General features: G+C 46.1%; 2 protein-coding genes across 2 annotated transcripts; both read left to right on the top strand.

Annotated features, from left to right (window-relative positions):
* Positions 1 to 2,024: 2,024 nt before the first annotated feature.
* On the top strand, positions 2,025 to 5,393 carry LOC119037512 (keratin, type I cuticular Ha1). Its single transcript, XM_037129727.2, has 7 exons — positions 2,025 to 2,372; positions 2,575 to 2,657; positions 2,988 to 3,144; positions 3,846 to 4,007; positions 4,101 to 4,226; positions 4,399 to 4,619; positions 5,258 to 5,393. Exons 1-7 carry the CDS (start codon positions 2,025 to 2,027, stop codon positions 5,391 to 5,393), a joined length of 1,233 nt encoding a protein of 410 aa, XP_036985622.2.
* A 9,582-nt stretch (positions 5,394 to 14,975) lies between these two features.
* LOC119037515 (keratin, type I cuticular Ha3-I-like) lies at positions 14,976 to 18,156 on the top strand. Its single transcript, XM_037129730.2, has 7 exons — positions 14,976 to 15,338; positions 15,425 to 15,507; positions 16,002 to 16,158; positions 16,947 to 17,108; positions 17,202 to 17,327; positions 17,500 to 17,720; positions 18,099 to 18,156. The coding sequence occupies exons 1-7, from the start codon at positions 14,991 to 14,993 to the stop codon at positions 18,154 to 18,156; spliced, it is 1,155 nt and encodes a 384-aa protein (XP_036985625.2). The 5' UTR covers positions 14,976 to 14,990.
* The last annotated feature ends 718 nt before the right edge of the window (positions 18,157 to 18,874 follow it).

The raw sequence follows: 18,874 nt of genomic DNA, 5'->3' as shown, positions 1-18,874 counted from the left end.
TCAAAATCTGGGGAAGGACACCTTGAAGGCAAGTGATCCCAGCCCCAGGCCAGACCAGACAGCCCAGGATTCTAGCACTGGAAAGAAAAATCCCCATACCTCTGGCTGTAAAATTCAGTGGGGGTTGGAGTGATGGAAAAAAACTGCTGGATTGTCAGAAAACTCCACTTAAAGGGCCCACATGATCTTAAAACATATGCAAATCCATCCACTATGGGATTCAACACCTGGGCAATAGCTGGAAGGGTGCTAGTCACATACAGGGAGTTGATGAAGTGAGTGGAAATGGGGAAAGTGCTGGGCAAACCCCCAGAGACCAGGCAGTGGCACAGTCCCCTCTCTGAGCCCTCCCCCAACACAGAGCCACAAAGGGGTGAAGTGGGTTGCCCCACCCTGGTGATTACTTAAGGTTCTGTACTGCACAATTTATAGGTGATTTTTACATGGAGTCAAAGCAACTCTACCTAATACACAGAAACAAACACTGGGAGGCTGCCAAATTGAGGAAACAAAGAATTGTGGCACAAATGAAAAAAACAGAACAAAATTCCAGAAAAAGAATTAAGCAAAATAGAGATAGCCAACCTATCAGATGCAGAATTCAAAACACTAGTGATCAGAATACTCAAAAAATTTATTGAGTATGGCAACAACATAAAGAAAGAAATGAAGCTTATACTAAGTGAAATAAAGAAAAATCTACAGGGAACCAACAGTAAAGGGAAGGAAGCTGGGATTCAAATCAATTATTTGGAGCATAAGGAAGGAATAAATATTCAACCAAAACAGAAAGAAGAAACAAGAATTAAAAAAAAAAAGATGAAGAAAAACCTGAAGATACTGTAAGAAGACTCTGGGAAATCTCTAAATGTGCCACCATCTGAATTATAGAGATGCCAGAAGGAAAAGAGAAAGAGCAAGAAATTGAAAACTTATTTGAGTCAAGGATAGTATAGGAAATGGAAAAGCCAAAGAACATATATGCATGACCCATGGACATGAACTAAGGGGAGGGGATTGCTGGAGGAAAGGGGGGTGCTGGTCACAGAGGGTAAAAGGGGGGAAAATTGGGACAGCTGTAATAACATAATCAATAAAATATACTTTAAAAAAAGATCAGCTTCAAAGGCTTGTGGAGGCCCCTCTAGTGGGGGCCCCTCTAGTGAGCAGGACAGACCTGCTCACTCTGTCCTAATGCCGTGGATACCCTCGTGGAAAAGCCCACCAGCACCTCCTTATTCCTTTCTCACCTGCCTCCAGATCCTTATCCTAGGGAATTGAAATGCATCTATGTGGATCTCTCAGCATGCATTTTTTTCAGCATGATCTCTTCCTCTGGACCCTTCCCTGATCTCAAACTAATTATCAAAGCCTCTACCTTTAAAATTCTTCTACAGTCCTTCTAAGTGGTGCACAGGAGGTGACAACAAACAGCTGTCCATCCTTCTCAGGCAGTTCCTATCCACCTAAAGGCTTCCAAGCCTTGGGGTGTTTTAGCGTTGAAGGATTCTCTTAAAGCAGGTGGAAAGAGTGTCCATTGTTACCACTTCATACAAGTGCCTCCCCGACTCAATCCCAGTCCCTCTCTAGATGTGCCAGGCGGGCCAGGAGATGAGTCTGATTATAGATGTCCAGGATCACATGACCTAGAAGAATGTCATTGGATGGACCAACTCCCAATTAACAAGGGCAGTTACTTGGGCTAGACAGTGTATCCTCTTTGAAGGTCTACCACAAACCTCTGATTTCATGGGTGAACTGCCTGAAGAGGAGTCCTGACTTAGCAAGAAGCCCAAGTAAAGAATTTTATGGGACAATGGACTCTTCTGAGGAAGGCAAATAACAGACTGAAGGGAAGGGCATTTGAAAAGTAGTGAAGACGTAAAAAGAAAAAAAGACTTTATAGTCTGTATCCACACCCTTAGCGGGGAAGGTATAAAGGCTCCCAGGAGAAGGAGACCCACACGCTCCTTGGAGAACTGGGACTCTGTCTTTTGCTGGGTACCTTTCTCTTTCCTGGCACCATGCCTTACAACTGCTACCTGCCCAACCTGAGCTGCCGCTCCAGCTGCCCCTCCCGGCCCTGCGTGGCCCCCAGCTGCCACAACATCCCCCTGCCCGGGGCCTGCAACATCCCCGCCAACGTGGGCAACTGCGGCTGGTTCTGCGAGGGCTCCTTCAATGGCAGTGAGAAGGAGACCATGCAGTTCCTGAACGAACGCCTGGCCAGCTACCTGGAGAAGGTGCGGCAGCTGGAGCGGGAGAATGCGGAGCTGGAGTGCCGCATCCAGGAGCGCTGCCAGCAGCAGGAGCCGCTGATGTGCCCCAGCTACCAGTCCTACTTCCGGACCATCGAGGAGCTGCAGCAGAAGGTGGGAGCCTTGCTGTCATTGCTAAGCAAGGGGAGTTTGCCATGATTCTCAGTCTGTGGCAGAGAAGTGTGTTTCTTGCTTCTATGTCATCATAATATTGCTTCCCCTTTTTATTTCCAAAGTAGCTTTTTAAGCCATTTTATGGAGGTGGATGGTTTTCTGTTTATTTTCAATCCTCACTAAGCAACCTCTTGTTCTCCAGATCCTGTGCACCAAGTCTGAGAACGCCAGGCTGGTGGTACAGATAGACAATGCCAAGCTGGCTGCAGATGACTTCAGGACCAAGTGAGTTTGTTCAGAATGCGCACTGGGGTTTGCTTTATTGTTTAACCCCAGTTTGGGATTCCCATAGCTTTACTGAAAACTGGTTTGCTCTATTGGTCACGAAGGATTCTGCAGAGATTGGGGGGAACCCAACAAAGGAGTCACAAATATAGATGGGGACTCAAATCAATCTGTTGATTTTTGTATCAATATTGGGCCTTGATAGCCTCCAGAACTGTCTCCTGGTTTCACTCTTGTAGAAAGTGGGAAGACAAGATGAATGGGGTTATCAAAGACCATCCCGTGAGTCTTGGGGGTCTGCCAGTTCCTGCTCTGATCCCATCTGTGCAGGTACGAGACGGAGCTGGGCCTGCGGCAGCTGGTGGAGTCGGACATCAACAGCCTGCGCAGGATCCTGGACGAGCTGACCCTGTGCAAGTCCGACCTGGAGGCCCAGGTGGAGTCCCTGAAGGAGGAGCTGCTCTGTCTCAAGAGGAACCACGAAGAGGTGAGACCAGAAATGAGAAATGAAGAAACCTGATTTAGTGTCAGGCTGAGGGTGGCTTTAGTGATTTCCTTTAAAAATACTAACTTTTAATAATGACAGAAAAAGTGAAAAGGTAAAACCTATCCTGAAAAGATGTCTCTTTCACACAAAACTGAGTTTCCCTGACCACCCCACCAACTTGTGATTAGCTACTGAGTTGTCGAATGACTCCCTACATTGTTATATTCACGCTGTGAAGTCATTTCTCGTCCCCAAAGGCCGAACAGCCAAGCCTGGTGAACTCGAGTCTCTACTCTTTCAAAGTCTTGGTGAAGAATAACCTGGGGTTCTTTCTTCTCTGTCTTGGGAGGGGCCATTAAATGATTTTCTTACTTGATGTCAAGAATTATTTGACACACGATCTGAAATTGAACAGTCAAATCTTTGTACTATGAGGTCATCTGCAGCCAATCAGCAAACTGAAAAAGTAGAGCATTAGTCTGTCCTTCAGTGGCATCCAAGCAAGTCCTTGGGAATGTTTAGAGTCCAAGGATAGCCATGGTGAGGAGGGAGCTGGGCTACGTGGAGCGCAGACCACTTTACCTTGAACTGTCATAGATTGTTCCACTAAGTTTCTTTCCTAAGGAAATAGGCTAGCAGGGCTTCAAGGAACAATGCCATTTCCTCGAATCTAGTTACTCTTGGTTTTTTTGCATCCATAGGAAGTCAACACCCTGCGTTGCCAGATTGGAGACCGCCTCAATGTGGAGGTGGATGCCGCCCCCACTGTGGACCTGAACCGCGTGCTCAATGAGACCAGGTGCCAGTATGAAGCTCTGGTGGAGACCAACCGCAGGGACGTGGAGGAATGGTTCACCACCCAGGTGGGCACCTCAGCACAGGGCCACTCAGGATCCAAGGCCCCCTGTGGCCCTCAAGCCACAGTCTGATCCCATCTCTTACCTTTGGTGTCTCAGACCCAGGAGCTGAACAAGCAGGTGGTGTCCAGCTCAGAGCAGCTACAGACCTGCCAGGCAGAGATCATTGAGCTGAGACGCACAGTCAATGCCCTGGAGATCGAGCTGCAGGCCCAGCACAACCTGGTGGGTATTGTCCACACCTCCTGGTGACAAATGTGAGGTCAGGGAATCAGAGTCACTGGCAGGCCTTTTGGGTCACAGTCTCCTGAACTCTTGAAGCTGTGGCTTGCATGGAACCCTGTGGAGGGACGTGTTAAAGGAGCAGCTCTGTGACATTCCTTATGTCCCCCCACAGAGGGACTCCCTGGAGAACACGCTGACAGAGACTGAGGCCCGCTACAGCGCCCAGCTGTCCCAGGTGCAGTGTATGATCACCAACGTGGAGTCCCAGCTGGCGGAGATCAGGGGTGACCTGGAGCGGCAGAACCAGGAGTACCAGGTGCTGCTGGACGTCAAGGCGCGGCTGGAGTGTGAGATCAACACATACCGGGGCCTGCTGGAGAGTGAGGACTGCAAGTGAGTACCCGGCAGGAGGTGTTTGAGGAAGCCATGCACACATATAAGCATACTCATCATATGCAAGAAGGGATTGCATATCTTGGAAATGATATTATGCCTTCACACTAGACATGGTCAAATAGAACTCAGAAAACAGTATCATCATCACTAAAAACATATAAGTCGAGATTTGCTTGATGAATACACAAAAATTGTACAGCCAATTCTTTGCATGCTACTGTGATAATATTGATAGAAGACAAATGATATTTTTTACATTTTATTTTACTATATTTTGTAGAGGGTACATTTTCATATACAACCTCATCTGGTCTCACACACAGTTGAGAACAGGAAGGCTGGGTCAGTATTCTCCCCATTCTGTAGGAGAAGAAACTGGGGCTTGGAGAAGTTAAGGGATCTTCCCAAGGTCACTAGCTAGGAATAGAGAGTGCTGTGTGTCGAAGCAAGAATTTCAGGGTTTCTCTTTAGAAGTTTGGCACTTAATTTGAACATGAGCTTTGCAGGGGCTGAGCCTGTGGCCTGTCGGTTATAGGTCAGGCCACATCCTGACAGGCATTTCATTCTTGGGGTCTCTCTGGCATGTGTTACAAGTTTCCCTCAATTCACCTTTCCACATCATTCTTTTTCCCCAGGCTGCCCTGCAACCCCTGCGCCACAACCAACGCATGCAACAAGCCCATTGGGCCCTGTGTCTCCAATCCCTGTGCCCCCTGCACACCTTGTGTCCCCCGACCCCGCTGTGGACCCTGCAGCTCCTTTGTGCACTAGAGCCCAGGAGCTGCCAGAGGAGAAAGGAGGCAGGGCCCAGGGCTCCAGAGCTTTGACCCGGAATGTGTCTCCAAGTCTGAAGACACACTTTGCATGGCCAGAGACACTCAGTGGGTCAACCAAGAGAACTCATCCACCTATTCCAGACCACACTCCCTGCTCACCCCTTCCTTCCCTGGGGTCTGTTCCTTCTTTGCTTCTCCAGAGAACCCTCCCAAGTCCCAGCAGCCTTCCCTTGGATTCTCTTAATAAACTTGATTTTCCTGGCAAAGCAGATGCCTTTCTCATTGCTATTCATTTGTTTCACCACGCCTATCACTTGAGCACTCTATAAAAAGCCACTTGAAAGTCAGGTCATATAATGACCTGACTCTTGGATAGGGAGCCGTTCTATGCCTGGTGGGCAGAGGGCTGAGGCAGGGTGGCAGGAGGAAGGGCGGGGCAGCTGCAGGGCTGCAGCTCCTCTCTGCCCTTGACCATCCCTGGATTTTTTCTCCACTGTCCCCTCTTGACCTGGACATCTGCTAGAGCTGATCCTATCCAAGTCCAAAGAGGAGAGGCACAAGTTGGGGCCAGAAAGAGGCTCCGAAAAAAGCTCACCTCTTCTAGGCAGGAAGTTCTAGGGTCCAGCATGTGTCACCTGGGTTATTGGTGGTCCCAGTGGCCTCAGGAACACCTAGGAAAGGGACTTCTGACTTGTCTGCCAAGCCCGGGACTTCATCCTTCCTCCTGTGTGGGTGGATCATAAGCCTGGGCTCCAGCCGCGCTTCCCCTCTGTGTGCGGGGGCTCAGAGACCCCTCACCTCTTCACTTGGTACTCCTGCCTTTCTCAGTGCAGTCCAACCCGTACCTGCTAAATGCCTCCTCTGCACAGCTGTTGGATGGTGGGGAGGGGAGAGTCACATAAGGGAAAAACAGTCCTGGCTGCAAGTTATTTATAGTTTGTTAAAAGGGATAAAACTCCTCCCCAAGTAGTGTGGTTACAAGGCATAGCCCTGGCACCGTGAACAAAAGCTGGGGAAACAAGCAGATCTCCAAGAACTGAAAGCAGCATTCATCAATAATGGGTATCTTTCTTTATTTCTAATAAAGAGCCATGGACAGGCTGAACATTGACTTGGTAAAACCTCAGAGGACCATTTAATAGGAAGGGATGAGAGACCACTCAGGTCTTCAATTTTTCCCACTAACTTGCCCATCCTATCAGGCTTCCTGAGGCTGGTATCAGACCCCACTTGAGTGAAACAGAGCCTTGTGTAACTGAAATGATAAAAGAAATTGAAATTATATATACTTTTTGATAAAGCAACTATTTATTCTTTCTACCCTAACTTCCCCTGACCCTCATTTTTAAAGCCCCATTTCCAGGATGGATTCAGATTTGCACACTTTGCTACTTGGATCATGAAAAGTCTCTGTCCTGCTCTAATGTGGTTTGCCACCATGACTGTGATTTCCTCCAAATCTAAGGTCAAGCTCAGTCCGAAGTTCCTGCCTAAGTTTTCTTATTCCTTTATTGTGCATTCTGCTTATGTAGGTTATATTTTACAATAATGCCGAAGTAATTCTCACAGCTCGTGTGGTAGTCAGAAACATCACTCCTCTTCCCTAAAGGGTCCCTGTTCTAATTCCTGGGACCTGGAATATGTTAGTTTACACACAGAGGGAAATTAAGGTTGCAGATGGAATTAAAATAGCGAATCAGCTGACCTTAAAATGGGGGATGGTCTTAGATTATTTGGTGGGCCCAACGTAATCACGGGTGTTCTTAAAAGTGGAAGAGGGAGGCAGAAGAGAGGGTGAGGGAGGTATGACTGTGCACGCAGGTCGGAGTGGTGCGGCATGAGGACTCGACCCAGCGCTGCAGGACTTGTGGATGGAGCCAGGGGGCCCTAAGCCAAGGAATGCAGGTCGCTTCCGGATGTTGAAGAAGGCGAGGAGATGGATTCTCCCCTGGAGCCTCCAGGAAGGAGTACAGCCCTGTCAACCCCTTGATTTTTAAAAAACTGTGGCAAAATATATATGACATGAATCTACCACTCTGACCACTTTTAGTGCACCATTCAGGGCCATCAAAGCTTTCACTCTGTTGTTCAGCCACCACCACGATCCACTTCCAGAACCTAAACTTCTTTTTTATTCTCACCTGAGGACATACTTACTGATTTTAGAGAAAGGGGAAGAAAGGGGAAGAAAGGGGAAGAAAGGGGGAGAGATAGGGAGAGAAACATTGATGTGAGAGAGAAACATTGACTGGTTGCCTCTTGCATACGTCCTGACTGGGAACCAAACCCATGATCTGTCAGTTTACCAGACGATGCTCCCACCAACCGAGCCACACTGGCCAGGGCCCAGGACTTTTTCATCACCCCAAACTGAAACTCTGTACTTGTTAAACTTCCCAGTTGCCCCGGTCCCAAGTCCCTGGCAACCCCTATTCTACTTTCTGTCTATGAATTTGACTATTCCAGGTATTCCTTGTAAGTGGAATCTCATAATATTCATCCTTTTTGTGTGTGTGTGTGGTTCATTTTACTTGGTATGATGTTTTCAAGGTTCATCTATGTTGCAGCACCTATCAGAATGTCATCTTTAATCCTTTAAAGAGTAAAGAATATCCTCCTGTATTTTGTTCGTTCATTCATTCCCTAATGGATATTTTGGTTTTTTCCCCACCTTTCAGCCATTGTGAATAATGATGCTATGATCACTGGCGTACACATATCTGTTTCACTCTGTGCTCTCGATCTTTCGCATATGTGTCTAGCAGTGAATCGCCACATCACATGGTAGTTATATATTTAACTTTTTGAGGAACCATCATATTGTTCCCACAGTGGCTGCACCATTTAACATTTCTCTTGGGAAGGCACAAGTCTTCCAACTTCTCCACATCCTCGCCAATGAGTTATTTTCTGTGTTTTTTTCTTAATAGTCATTCTAATGAGTGTGAAGTGGTATCTCATTGCAGTTTTGATGGTGATATTGAGACTCTTTTCATGTGTGTTTTGGCCATTTGTATATCTTCTTTGGAGAAAAGTCTACTCAAGTCCTTTGCCCATTTTAAAATTAAGTATTTTTGTTGTCATTGAGTTGTAGGAGTTCTTTATAAATTCTGGCTATTAATCCCTTATTAGATATATGATTTACAAATAGCTTCTCTCATTCTGTAGTTTTCACTCTCTTGATCATGTCCTTTGATGCACAAAAGTTTTAAAATTTTATAAAGTTCATTTTGCCTATTTTTCCTTTTGTTATCTGTACTTTTGGTGACATAAATAAGAAATCATTGTCAAACCTACAGTCATGAAGATTTTCCCTTGTTTTCTTCTAAGAGTTGTATAGTTTAAGCTCTTATGTTTAGGTCTATGATCCATTTTGAGTTAATTTTTATATTTGGTGTGAGGTAAGGGATGTATTCTTTTGTATGTGAATATAATTTTCTCAGTACTATTTGTCAAAAAGGCTGCCTTTTTCTCAATGAACTTGACATCATCTTTGGAAGTCATTTGATCATATATGTGAGGGGTAATTTCTAGACAGTATTCTATTCCATTGAGCTATACGTCTGTCCTTATGCCAGTGCCGCACTGTTTTTATTACTGTGGCTTTGTAATACATTTTGAAATCAGGAAGTGTGAGTCCTCTAACTTCATTTTTCTGTTTTAAGATTATTTTGGATATTTGGAGTACCTTGAAATATTTAAATCTTAGGATTTTAAAAAATTTCTGCAAAAATCATCACTGGGATTTTGATAAGAACTGTACTGAATCTGTAGATTGGTTTGGGTAGTATTGTCATTTTAACAATGTTAAATCATCCAATCCACAGATATGAGATGTCTTCTTGTTTATTTATGTCTTTAAATTTCTTTCAGTAATGTTTTATTGTTTTTAGTGTACAAGCCTTTTGTCTCCTTGGTTATGTTTATTCCTAATATTTTATTTTTTTGATGCTGTTGTAAATATATATATTTTAAATTCTCTTTTTGGGTTGTTCATTGCTAGTGCATAGAAATGCAACTTAAAATCTTGATTTGAACCCAGAGTAAAACCTTGATTATAAACTTATGTCAGACTTCTTACTGATAGAAATTTAAGATAATAAATCTATGTTATTTTAAGACACTAAAAATGTAGTAACTTGTGACAGCAGCAACAGGTAACAAATACAGCTCATACCTACTGAACATTAAGTATGAATTAGGCAAAAATACTAGGAGCTTCTGTTAATTAATCTTTATGTCAGTGATATACAGTAAACCCATTTTCTAGATGAGAAAACTGAGCCTTTGCTCAAGCTGTGATTTTACTCATAATCATGGTTGGTTATTCAAAATTATAGGATCTGAACCAGGTTTTAGCTATAATTGCACATAAGATACCACTACAAGGTATAAAGAACAATAAAAAAAATCAGAGCATAAAAATATATCCAGGTCAATGACCTTCAAAGTTGTTCTTTGCACAGAGCCCAACTAATATTTGGAAAATCTCTTGAGGAATTGGTTTTAGAGTTAGTTATAGGCCACCATTATATCAAGGCTTTTCAAAAAATTAACTTGTCTACTTTATTTACAAGGCTTCTCTTTGAATAGCTTCCAAATGATCAGACCCATCCTTATAACACAAAGGTTTACTATCGACAAACTGGATACTGTAAAGGTACAGGCACGGCAAAGCAGCAGCTCCAAACATGCTCTGAGCTGAGCGAGCATCACCCAAGTAAATGAAGAGTTTGGCCTTGTGTAAAGCTTTTTGGATTTGCCAATTCTGCCATGTCTTTTAAACACAAAAATCTGTCTTGATAGCAGCCTTAATTTTGTAAATGTGTTCTATGTTTTCTTAAACATTTCCACGTGGCTTTCTAATTATTTCCAGGTACTCTGTCACCATCATCAGACACACAGAGAAGGATGGTGGTGCTCAACCTTGGCTGTGCCTTGGAATTACCTGGGGAACTTCAAAAAGTGTTGAGACCCGAGTCAGCCCCTCCGAGAGCCTGATTTCATTGGTCTAGGATGCAACCCAGCCACTGGGAGTTTTAGAGGCTCTACAGGTAGTTCTCATGAGCCAGGCTGCAGCCTACTTACCAGAACCTGAGTTATATTTCTGACTTATCTTCTCATTAGCTCTGTCTTTGAACAGGATAGAAGCTTCTTTAAGCTTCAGTTTCCCCAAAGGTAAAGCAGAAGTAACAATCTCTTCCCTGTTTTATGTACTTGCCAAGAGATTCATGGAAGACTGGGTTTATGAACATGTGTAAACCAAATATTTCTATTAGGATAAAGAAGTACAGTCATCTTAACAAATTTCGTTTGGTTTCATGCCTAACAGTAGAATTTATAGAGCATCCTGTTGCCTTCCACACCATTGTTTCTCTCTTCTCTAAACCCCCCTCTCATCTCCACACCAGGAGTGAATCTTCTCCTTAGCCCTATTTAACACCCATTGGCCACAGGCCCCTGTTCTGATGGGGCCCCCAGGTTCCTTCTCAGTTGGCATGTCCAATGCTCTTCGGTGATTGGTTTTACTGACTCCTGAGCTGTCTTGGTCCACGGTCTTAGCCGACTGGGCTTATCACTGTCAGATGTTTGAATTTTTCCTAGACTTACATCCTGAATATTTTTGTTGATTATTTTCCTTTCTGTTTTCCTAAAAATTTTGTATTTGGTATTGGGATAGAGCTAAGGCGCTTTTCTCATCCGTGGATTTGGGGTCAAAGCCACTGTTTGGGTACTTTGAAGCCTGAGGCCACTCTCGGCATCTCTGGGAAGAGAAGTGCCACCCTGGACTCCTAATCCTTTTTCTCTATAAAAGCTCATTTCATTACTCCCAGGAGTCACACCTCCTCACAAGCTTGTGGGATTTGTCACTTTTTAACCTCTGTTCTATGGAGGAATAAAGCAATATGCAGGAAGCCTACCTGTGTCTTCCTGTCTGTCCTCAGAGCTGGCATCAAAATTCATGACCGGATTTCCATGTTTTCTCCCAGTCCCTGGGCTCCAACACACCCTGACCTAGGCAGTGTGTCATCTCTCTAATTCATAGTGACGTGTGATGGGCTACACAGACTTGAATGTACCTACTTGTGTCATACATACAAGTTAAATTTCTTCCCAGTGTCTCAGATCCCCTATTTCTGACATTGGTGACAGTCCCAATGGATGGAATCCAGACTCTTCGGGGTAAGACACTATGTGAAAGGTCCTAGTAGACCACCTGACTAGAAAGTGACCTATGGATATTGATCTCCTTCTGACCTTACTCTCTGCGCCTCAGTTTTCTCCTCCATAAACTCAAGTCCTTCTAGCTATAGAGTGCTTTGATTCTGCAACACGGAACTTACTGCTGAAGTGAACATTACAAGGTTAAAAGTTCAAGGCTAGACAGGTAGGTTTTCTCCCAGATTCTAAATCACCTTCGGTCATGCCATTGTGCATTTTCATTTGTTTAGATGCTAACTCCAGCCCCTGCTATTTAATTTCCAATCTGGACATATCAACCAATTATGAAAAAGGATGGCTGTTTCCCTGTAGAGAGAAAGCTAATGAGTGTAACCAGGTCTTAGTTCAGGAAGGTACTGTAGACAGTAGCTGGGTGAGAGACTGCTTGGGCAGAGTGGCCTTTAAAGGACTGATGGGGAAGTCGGGGGTGGAGAACAAGGCCCCAGTGGGGAACAAAGCAGAAAGTACAAGCAGGACAATAGGGACAGAAATTAATCTATGATTTCCTTCCCCTCACAAATCAGAGAAGCTTCTGTGCCAAATGTTTTGCACTGTGCATAGGTATTCAGGCTCAGAAGGGAGACACCTGAGTAGCTTAAATCCCAGCTCTGCCATTTATTGGCTGTGGCTTGGGAAGATTCTGAGTCTTTCCTATCTGTGTCTTTCATCTGTAAGGGGAATAACTTTATAGGCCAAATTTATAGGGTTGTTGGAAGGATTAACTGAGAATTGTGTCATAGCACTTAACACCTTGTTTGGCATCATCACCATCACCATCATCATTATTATGAATACTTGCACAGAAAGGCAAGGCTGGAGGATTCCCAGAAGATGCGTAGAGCCCATTTCAATGACAGGAAAGGAGGCTTTGGTGACAATACAACCCCATGTAAAGGACTTGTCCTCCTCAAGAACGACCCCAAATAAGATGACTAAGCCCACAAGACCAGGAACCTAGCAAAGAAGGTAGGGACTATAAGCCACCTGCTAACTTCCTATTCCAGCCACCAAGGAAATGCTAAAATTTGCATTTTCATTGATCAAGGCATGAATATAGTTCTGTGCCCTTAGTGCTGGCAAAGTAAGTGAATGGTTTTGATCACCATTGGGCTGGCATGGGCAACCTGTCCAGGTGTCTGCTCAACAAAATCAAATTGTCAGAAAATTCTTTATCTGAATCATTTGGGTCACCAATAGGAAGGGGGAAGGTTACAGCAATAATCGTCATCACCCCTACCCCATCCATATTCAAACACACTATCTTACTGAACCTGCATGGCCAAACTATGAGGTGGTTGGCATTATTATGACTTCAATGTAAGAGATGAAGAAAGCAGCCCTGGCTGGTGTAGCTCAGTGGATCGAGCACAGGCCTGTGAACCAAACAACCATGGTTCAATTCCCAGTCAGGGCACATGCCTGGGTTGCAGGCCGGTTCCCAGCAGGGGACGCATGAGAGGCAACTGCCCATTAATATCTCTCTCCCTCTCTCTCCTTCTCTTCCCCTCTCTCTAAAAATGAATAAATAAAAATAAAAAAAAGAGAGATGAATAAAGCAAGTCAAAGAGGGAATTCACTTCTCTGAGGTCACATTGCCAGTGAAGATGTGAATTGAGATCATTTAGCTCCGGGTACATGCTTTTCTGTCCCTTCTACACTGCCTTTGAGTCCAAACTCACCCTTCTTAAATGATTTACATTGAGTTCCACAAGTAATCTTTAGGGAAGTCTATCTAAACTATGATTTTATTTCTGTGCAGCACAAAGGACAGATAGAGTGACAGAAAATAGAAAATGAGATAAGAAAGCTACTTTGTCAAAGGCTCATTATTGAGTCCTGGCTGGTGTGGCTCAGTTGGTTGGAGTGTCATCCCGTACACCAAAAAGTTGCAGGTTTGATTCCCGTTCAGGGCACATACCTGGGTTACAGGCTCAGTCTCAGATGGGGCACATACAGGAGGCAACCAATGGATGTTTCTCTCTCTCTCTCCTTCTCCCTCTTTCTATCTCTAAACTCAGTGAAAAAATGTCAGCAGGTAAGGATAAAAAAATTAATTATTGGGCAAGAGGGTCTGGAAGTGTCAAAGGGTGCCTAACCCCAGAGGTGAAGGGGAGACATGCACTCACCGCAGACGGTGCCCACTTCTTCCAGAGGACAGTGTCAAGCTGCATTCTCACGGGCGCTGTGACTTGTTCTGGGAGCATCTCAGGTTGGCAGAGCCACACCTCTAGGAATGTTCAATGATCTTAGAAAGAGAATTTAGTCTAGGAATAAGGCAAGAGAAATTTCCAGAGACTTTGAGATAAGGTCACCATGAACACAAAGGTAGTTCTGAGCACCTTACTCCGGGTTTCTTTTTCTTGTTAAGTCTGAAGTATTATGCTCCGCATTTATGCGGTGGCACTGCCACTTGGACTCTCTGTAGACTATTCCCAGCATGTTTCCTGCTATATATTTCTTCTTTTTCTCACCTTGGGGGAGATTGTCACTTCAGTGAAAATTGGTGAACTTCAAAGGGCCAGACAGTAAATGGTTCGGGCTTTGCAGACCATGTGGTCTCTGTTGTGACTACTCAACTCTGCCCTTGCAGAATGAAAGCAGCCCTAGACAATACATAAATGAATGAACATGACTGTGCCACTAAAACTTTATTTACAAAAAAGGGCAGCAGGCCGAACTTGGCCTGTGGGCTGTAGTGTCCTGATCTCAACGTCAGCACTATTTCTACCCAGTCTACTCGTTTCATTTCCCGACCATGAACACTCAGTTATTTTTTATCTCTCTCTTATTGACAAATTCCCTACCCCCAATTAATATTCGCACTGAGTGAGGCTCTTAATCCTTGCAGCTGATACAGGATGAATTTCTGCTATAAAGTCAAGTCAAACACTAAAATGTGGGTACACTTGGAAGAAGGTCACCAGGAGACAGTTCATGCCAAACTTTCTAGGGAGTCCAGGGGCAGAACTTCATGGGTGAGGAGTCCCAAACTACTCCACCCCATGTCCCTGGACGTCCTCCCCTCTGAGTAATGGGAACAACCATTTGGGGCTGTGATGATTCTGCCTCCTTTGAAGCCATCTGATTAAACTCTGATTTCACCAACCACCAGTACCCAGGAGGAGCCCGGTGTGACGCAAGATGAATGGAATAATTTTATGGGATGAGGGGGGACTCTGAGACAGCATCTAACTAACATATTTTGGAGAAAAAAAATTACCTGAAGCATTAGGAAAGGAAACTATGCTAGATGCCAGGCCCCCACCCACAATTTAAGGGTATAAAAGGACCATGGAGGAAGAAGAGACTCAAACTCACCCACATCCACCTCCATCAGCTCATCTGTTCTTCTAGCACCTCTCCCGGCACCATGCCTTACAACTGCTGCCTGTCCAACCTGAGCTGCTGCTCCAGCTGCCCCTCCCGGCCCTGCGTGGCCCCCAGCTGCCACAACATCCCCCTGCCTGGGGCCTGCAACATCCCCGCCAACGTGGGCAACTGCGGCTGGTTCTGCGAGGGCTCCTTCAATGGCAGCGAGAAGGAGACCATGCAGTTCCTGAACGAACGCCTGGCCAGCTACCTGGAGAAGGTGCGGCAGCTGGAGCGGGAGAATGCGGAGCTGGAGTGCCGCATCCAGGAGCGCTGCCAGCAGCAGGAGCCGCTGATGTGCCCCAGCTACCAGTCCTACTTCAAGACCATTGAGGAGCTGCAGCAGAAGGTGAGGGGCAGGGTGTGTGGGGTGCAGCAGCCGGCTGTCTTTGAACACTAAGACAAGTGGACCTCACAGTGGAGTCTTGTTTTCAGATTCTGTGTGCCAAGTCTGAGAACGCCAGGCTGGTGGTGCAGATCGACAATGCCAAGCTGGCCTCTGATGACTTCAGAACCAAGTATGTTGAGACTTTTAGGGCAGGTGGCATCCGAGGTCCTTACAGCTCTTTCATGACACTGTGGGCCTAACACTGCCTGGAAGGGAAGCAGTACATATCCTCTTATGGCTGGATATGAAAAATCAGTTTCCGAGATCCAGATTCATATGGTATCCGCTCCTCAGGCTCTCTTTCTGGATGGTCTCCTGAAGCCCCTGAATTCAGAGACTGAAATTAATTCTTGGAGAATCAATTGCTTTGGTGGTACATTAACCAACAACATGGAGAGGAGAGAGAGACTCCATTCCAGGAATCCCCATGGGCACTGTCTGGTGTGAGGATGAGTCAGGTCCTCTTCAGCCTATCCATGCTGAGCCTGAGGGACACATGGAAGGGAAGGGATGGGAAGCTGTGTCAGTTCAAAGACAGCTGGGCCAATTCCTTCAAAGAGGACCCGGGGCAGGAAGATGGGCTTCCTCCCTGGCTCTTCCTCCCACACCAATCTGTGTGTGCAGGTATGAGATGGAGCGCTCCTCCCGGCAGCTGGTGGAGTCGGACATCACCAGCCTGCGCAGGATCCTGGATGAGCTGACCCTGTGCAGGGCCGACCTGGAGGCCCAGGTGGAGTCCCTGAAGGAGGAGCTGCTCTGCCTCAAGAAGAACCACGAGGAGGTAAGAGGGAAACAAAATAAAACAAGAGGCTTCAGAGCTAAGCTTCCGGCATCAGGAGGCAATTGCCATCAGGATCCCCGGGCGGGCACCCTTCCCCGAGGAACTCAGGGTCAGCCCAGGGAATAATGACAGGACATCCACAGCAGGCAGTCAGGGAAGCTGGGAGGGCTGGGCAGGAGGTGGCGGTGCTGAGGAAGGACATCCACGGTCTCTATTGGTCACTGTTAGGTGCCGAATTGGGTGGTAGAGATTGAGAGAAAAAAAAAGAAAAGAAAGGAGATGTGGCCCCTCTCTTCCAAGAGCCCATAGTCTAGTCTCTAGTCTGAGAGACAGCCATGTAAAACCTTGATCCAATACGGGCAGAGGGAAATAAGTGCTGGATTAGATGGGTACGCAGAGTGTTCTGGAAGTAATCCAGTCTGCCTGAAAGGAAACATGTCAGAGGCATGTCACAGGCAGGAGGAAGATGACAAAAGGGGCACAGTGAGCTGTAGCTGAGGGTGGCCCATGGATGTGTGTGGCTGGGCATGTGGTGCCTATCGGGATGTGTCAGGAAATGATAAATGACCTGGACATGCCCAGGAATTGGGACTTGGTCTTATAGAAAATCTGAACCTGTTCAGTTTTCTGAAAAAGAAATTGAATTTATTTTTACACAATATCTGTGTTTTTGGAAAGAGCAGGATATTCTTTTCAGGGCATTTTTTGGCAGGCTCATTCTCACTCGACCATAGCAGAAAGATAGAAGAACTGTTTCTGTGGGTTCATTGTTCCCCTTCCTCCACCAGGAAGTCAACACCCTGCGTTGCCAGATTGGAGACCGCCTCAACGTGGAGGTGGACGCCGCCCCCACCGTGGACCTGAACCGCGTGCTCAATGAGACCAGGTGTCAGTATGAGGCCGTGGTGGAGACCAACCGCAGGGACGTGGAGGAATGGTTCGCCAACCAGGTGGGCACCTCAGCACAGGGCCACTCAGGATCCAAGGCCCCTTGTGGCCCTCAAGGCACAGTCTGATCCCATCTCTTACCTTTGGTGTCTCAGACCCAGGAGCTGAACAAGCAGGTGGTGTCCAGCTCAGAGCAGCTACAGACCTGCCAGGCAGAGATCATTGAGCTGAGACGCACAGTGAATGCCCTGGAGATCGAGCTGCAGGCCCAGCACAACCTGGTGGGTATTGTCCACACCTCCTGGTGACAAGTGTGAGGTCAGGGAATCAGAGTCACTGGCAGGCCTTTTGGGCCACAGTCTCCTGAACTCTTGAAGCTGTGACTTGCATGGAACCCTGTGGAGGGACGTGTTAAAGGAGCAGCTCTGTGACATTCCTTATGTCCCCCCACAGAGGGACTCCCTGGAGAACACGCTGACAGAGACTGAGGCCCGCTACAGCTCCCAGCTGTCCCAGGTGCAGTGCATGATCACCAACGTGGAGTCCCAGCTGGCGGAGATCAGGGGTGACTTGGAGCGGCAGAACCAGGAGTACCAGGTGCTGCTGGACGTCCGGGCCAGGCTGGAGTGTGAGATCAACACATACCGGAATCTTCTGGAGAGCGAGGACTGCAAGTGAGTGTGAGGCAAAGGATTTCTGGGAAAATGTGTGGTGGAGTACACAACACTGTGGACAATCACATGTTGGCCATATTTTCAGCACATCAAATAACACACATTAATCTAGTGTCTACTATGTGACAGTTAAGCCATACGTAAGGTTAAAAGCAAAGGGCATCCCCTACCTCAGGGAGCTAACAATGGAAATAATATTTTTCAAAAGGACAATTTTCTACTTCTGCCCATGGCATTCTGGGGAAGTGGAAAGGATTTGGTGACAATCACATTTGATGGAAAGAACTCTACCCACTGAGAACTCATAGGTGGCTGCATTAAGCCTTGGTGTTTTCTATACTCCCCTCCCTAATGCATTCTAAAACTCTGTTCTTTCAGCCTCCCCTGCAACCCATGTGCTACCACCAATGCCTGTGGAAACTCCTGTGGACCCTGAGGCAGCTCTCAAACAGGTTGCTGTTGACTTAAATACTGGCATCCTCTTTGAAGACTACAATGAAGCTGTTTAGATCCAACCTAGTAAAGGCCCCAGGTCCTGCCTTTGCCAGAGCTCAGTTGCCACAGAAACCTTGTCATGCCAACTGTGATATTTCTAGATATGGAAAGTCTTTCCGGATGCAATGAGCAAAGACGCACCATCTAGACCCAGTGTCTGGAAAACTCCCTCCCACTGAAGGTTGAATCTCTGTATCTGAAGATGTCCAGCTCTCAGTCATCTGAGCTCCAGGTATTACTTTAGGGCGTTTCCTTTACATATTGTGTTTCCTGCTTTCCCAGCTTCCCTGGTATTCTCTGGAATGCAAGGAGGCTACTTCATTTACTTCCCAATAAACTTTATTTCTCTGGCATTGTAAATGTGCTTCTCATTCATATTCATGCATTGTAAAGTACTTCTCATGGCTGTTTCATAAAAGTACCCTTTCATTAAGAGGATGAAATGAGTCGAATGACTGAAGCCAGCTATCATTGTCCACTGGTAAATGAGGATGGCGAGGGAGGGCCATCCTCCTGGGAGGCTCCCATCAAGGGGAGACCATGAAGAAAACCTGGCCTTCAACACTCATGCCCATCTTGCCTTCGCTGTGGGGCCCTTGGCAACTCTGAGACTCTTCTCCAAACTCACTGCTATCTCCCATTGTCACCCTCATCACTAT

This window comes from Artibeus jamaicensis, unplaced genomic scaffold (genome assembly GCF_021234435.1).
Source record: "Artibeus jamaicensis isolate MK-2021 breed Jamaican fruit bat unplaced genomic scaffold, CSHL_Jam_final contig_2259, whole genome shotgun sequence".
NCBI classification, from domain to species: domain Eukaryota; kingdom Metazoa; phylum Chordata; class Mammalia; order Chiroptera; family Phyllostomidae; genus Artibeus; species Artibeus jamaicensis.
This window is presented reverse-complemented; position numbering and strand designations above follow the sequence as displayed.

What these genes read in the sequence shown, in the direction of transcription:
- LOC119037512 (XM_037129727.2), top strand. Translation starts at nt 2,025, where the DNA reads ATGCCTTACAACTGCTACCTGCCCAACCTGAGCTGCCGCTCCAGCTGC. An exon ending in GCAGATGACTTCAGGACCAA is followed by an intron (nt 2,658 to 2,987) that starts GTGAGTTTGTTC and finishes CCATCTGTGCAG; the next exon opens with GTACGAGACGGAGCTGGGCC. An exon ending in TCAAGAGGAACCACGAAGAG is followed by an intron (nt 3,145 to 3,845) that starts GTGAGACCAGAA and finishes TTGCATCCATAG; the next exon opens with GAAGTCAACACCCTGCGTTG.
- LOC119037515 (XM_037129730.2), top strand. Translation starts at nt 14,991, where the DNA reads ATGCCTTACAACTGCTGCCTGTCCAACCTGAGCTGCTGCTCCAGCTGC. An exon ending in TCAAGAAGAACCACGAGGAG is followed by an intron (nt 16,159 to 16,946) that starts GTAAGAGGGAAA and finishes TTCCTCCACCAG; the next exon opens with GAAGTCAACACCCTGCGTTG. An exon ending in TGCAGGCCCAGCACAACCTG is followed by an intron (nt 17,328 to 17,499) that starts GTGGGTATTGTC and finishes GTCCCCCCACAG; the next exon opens with AGGGACTCCCTGGAGAACAC.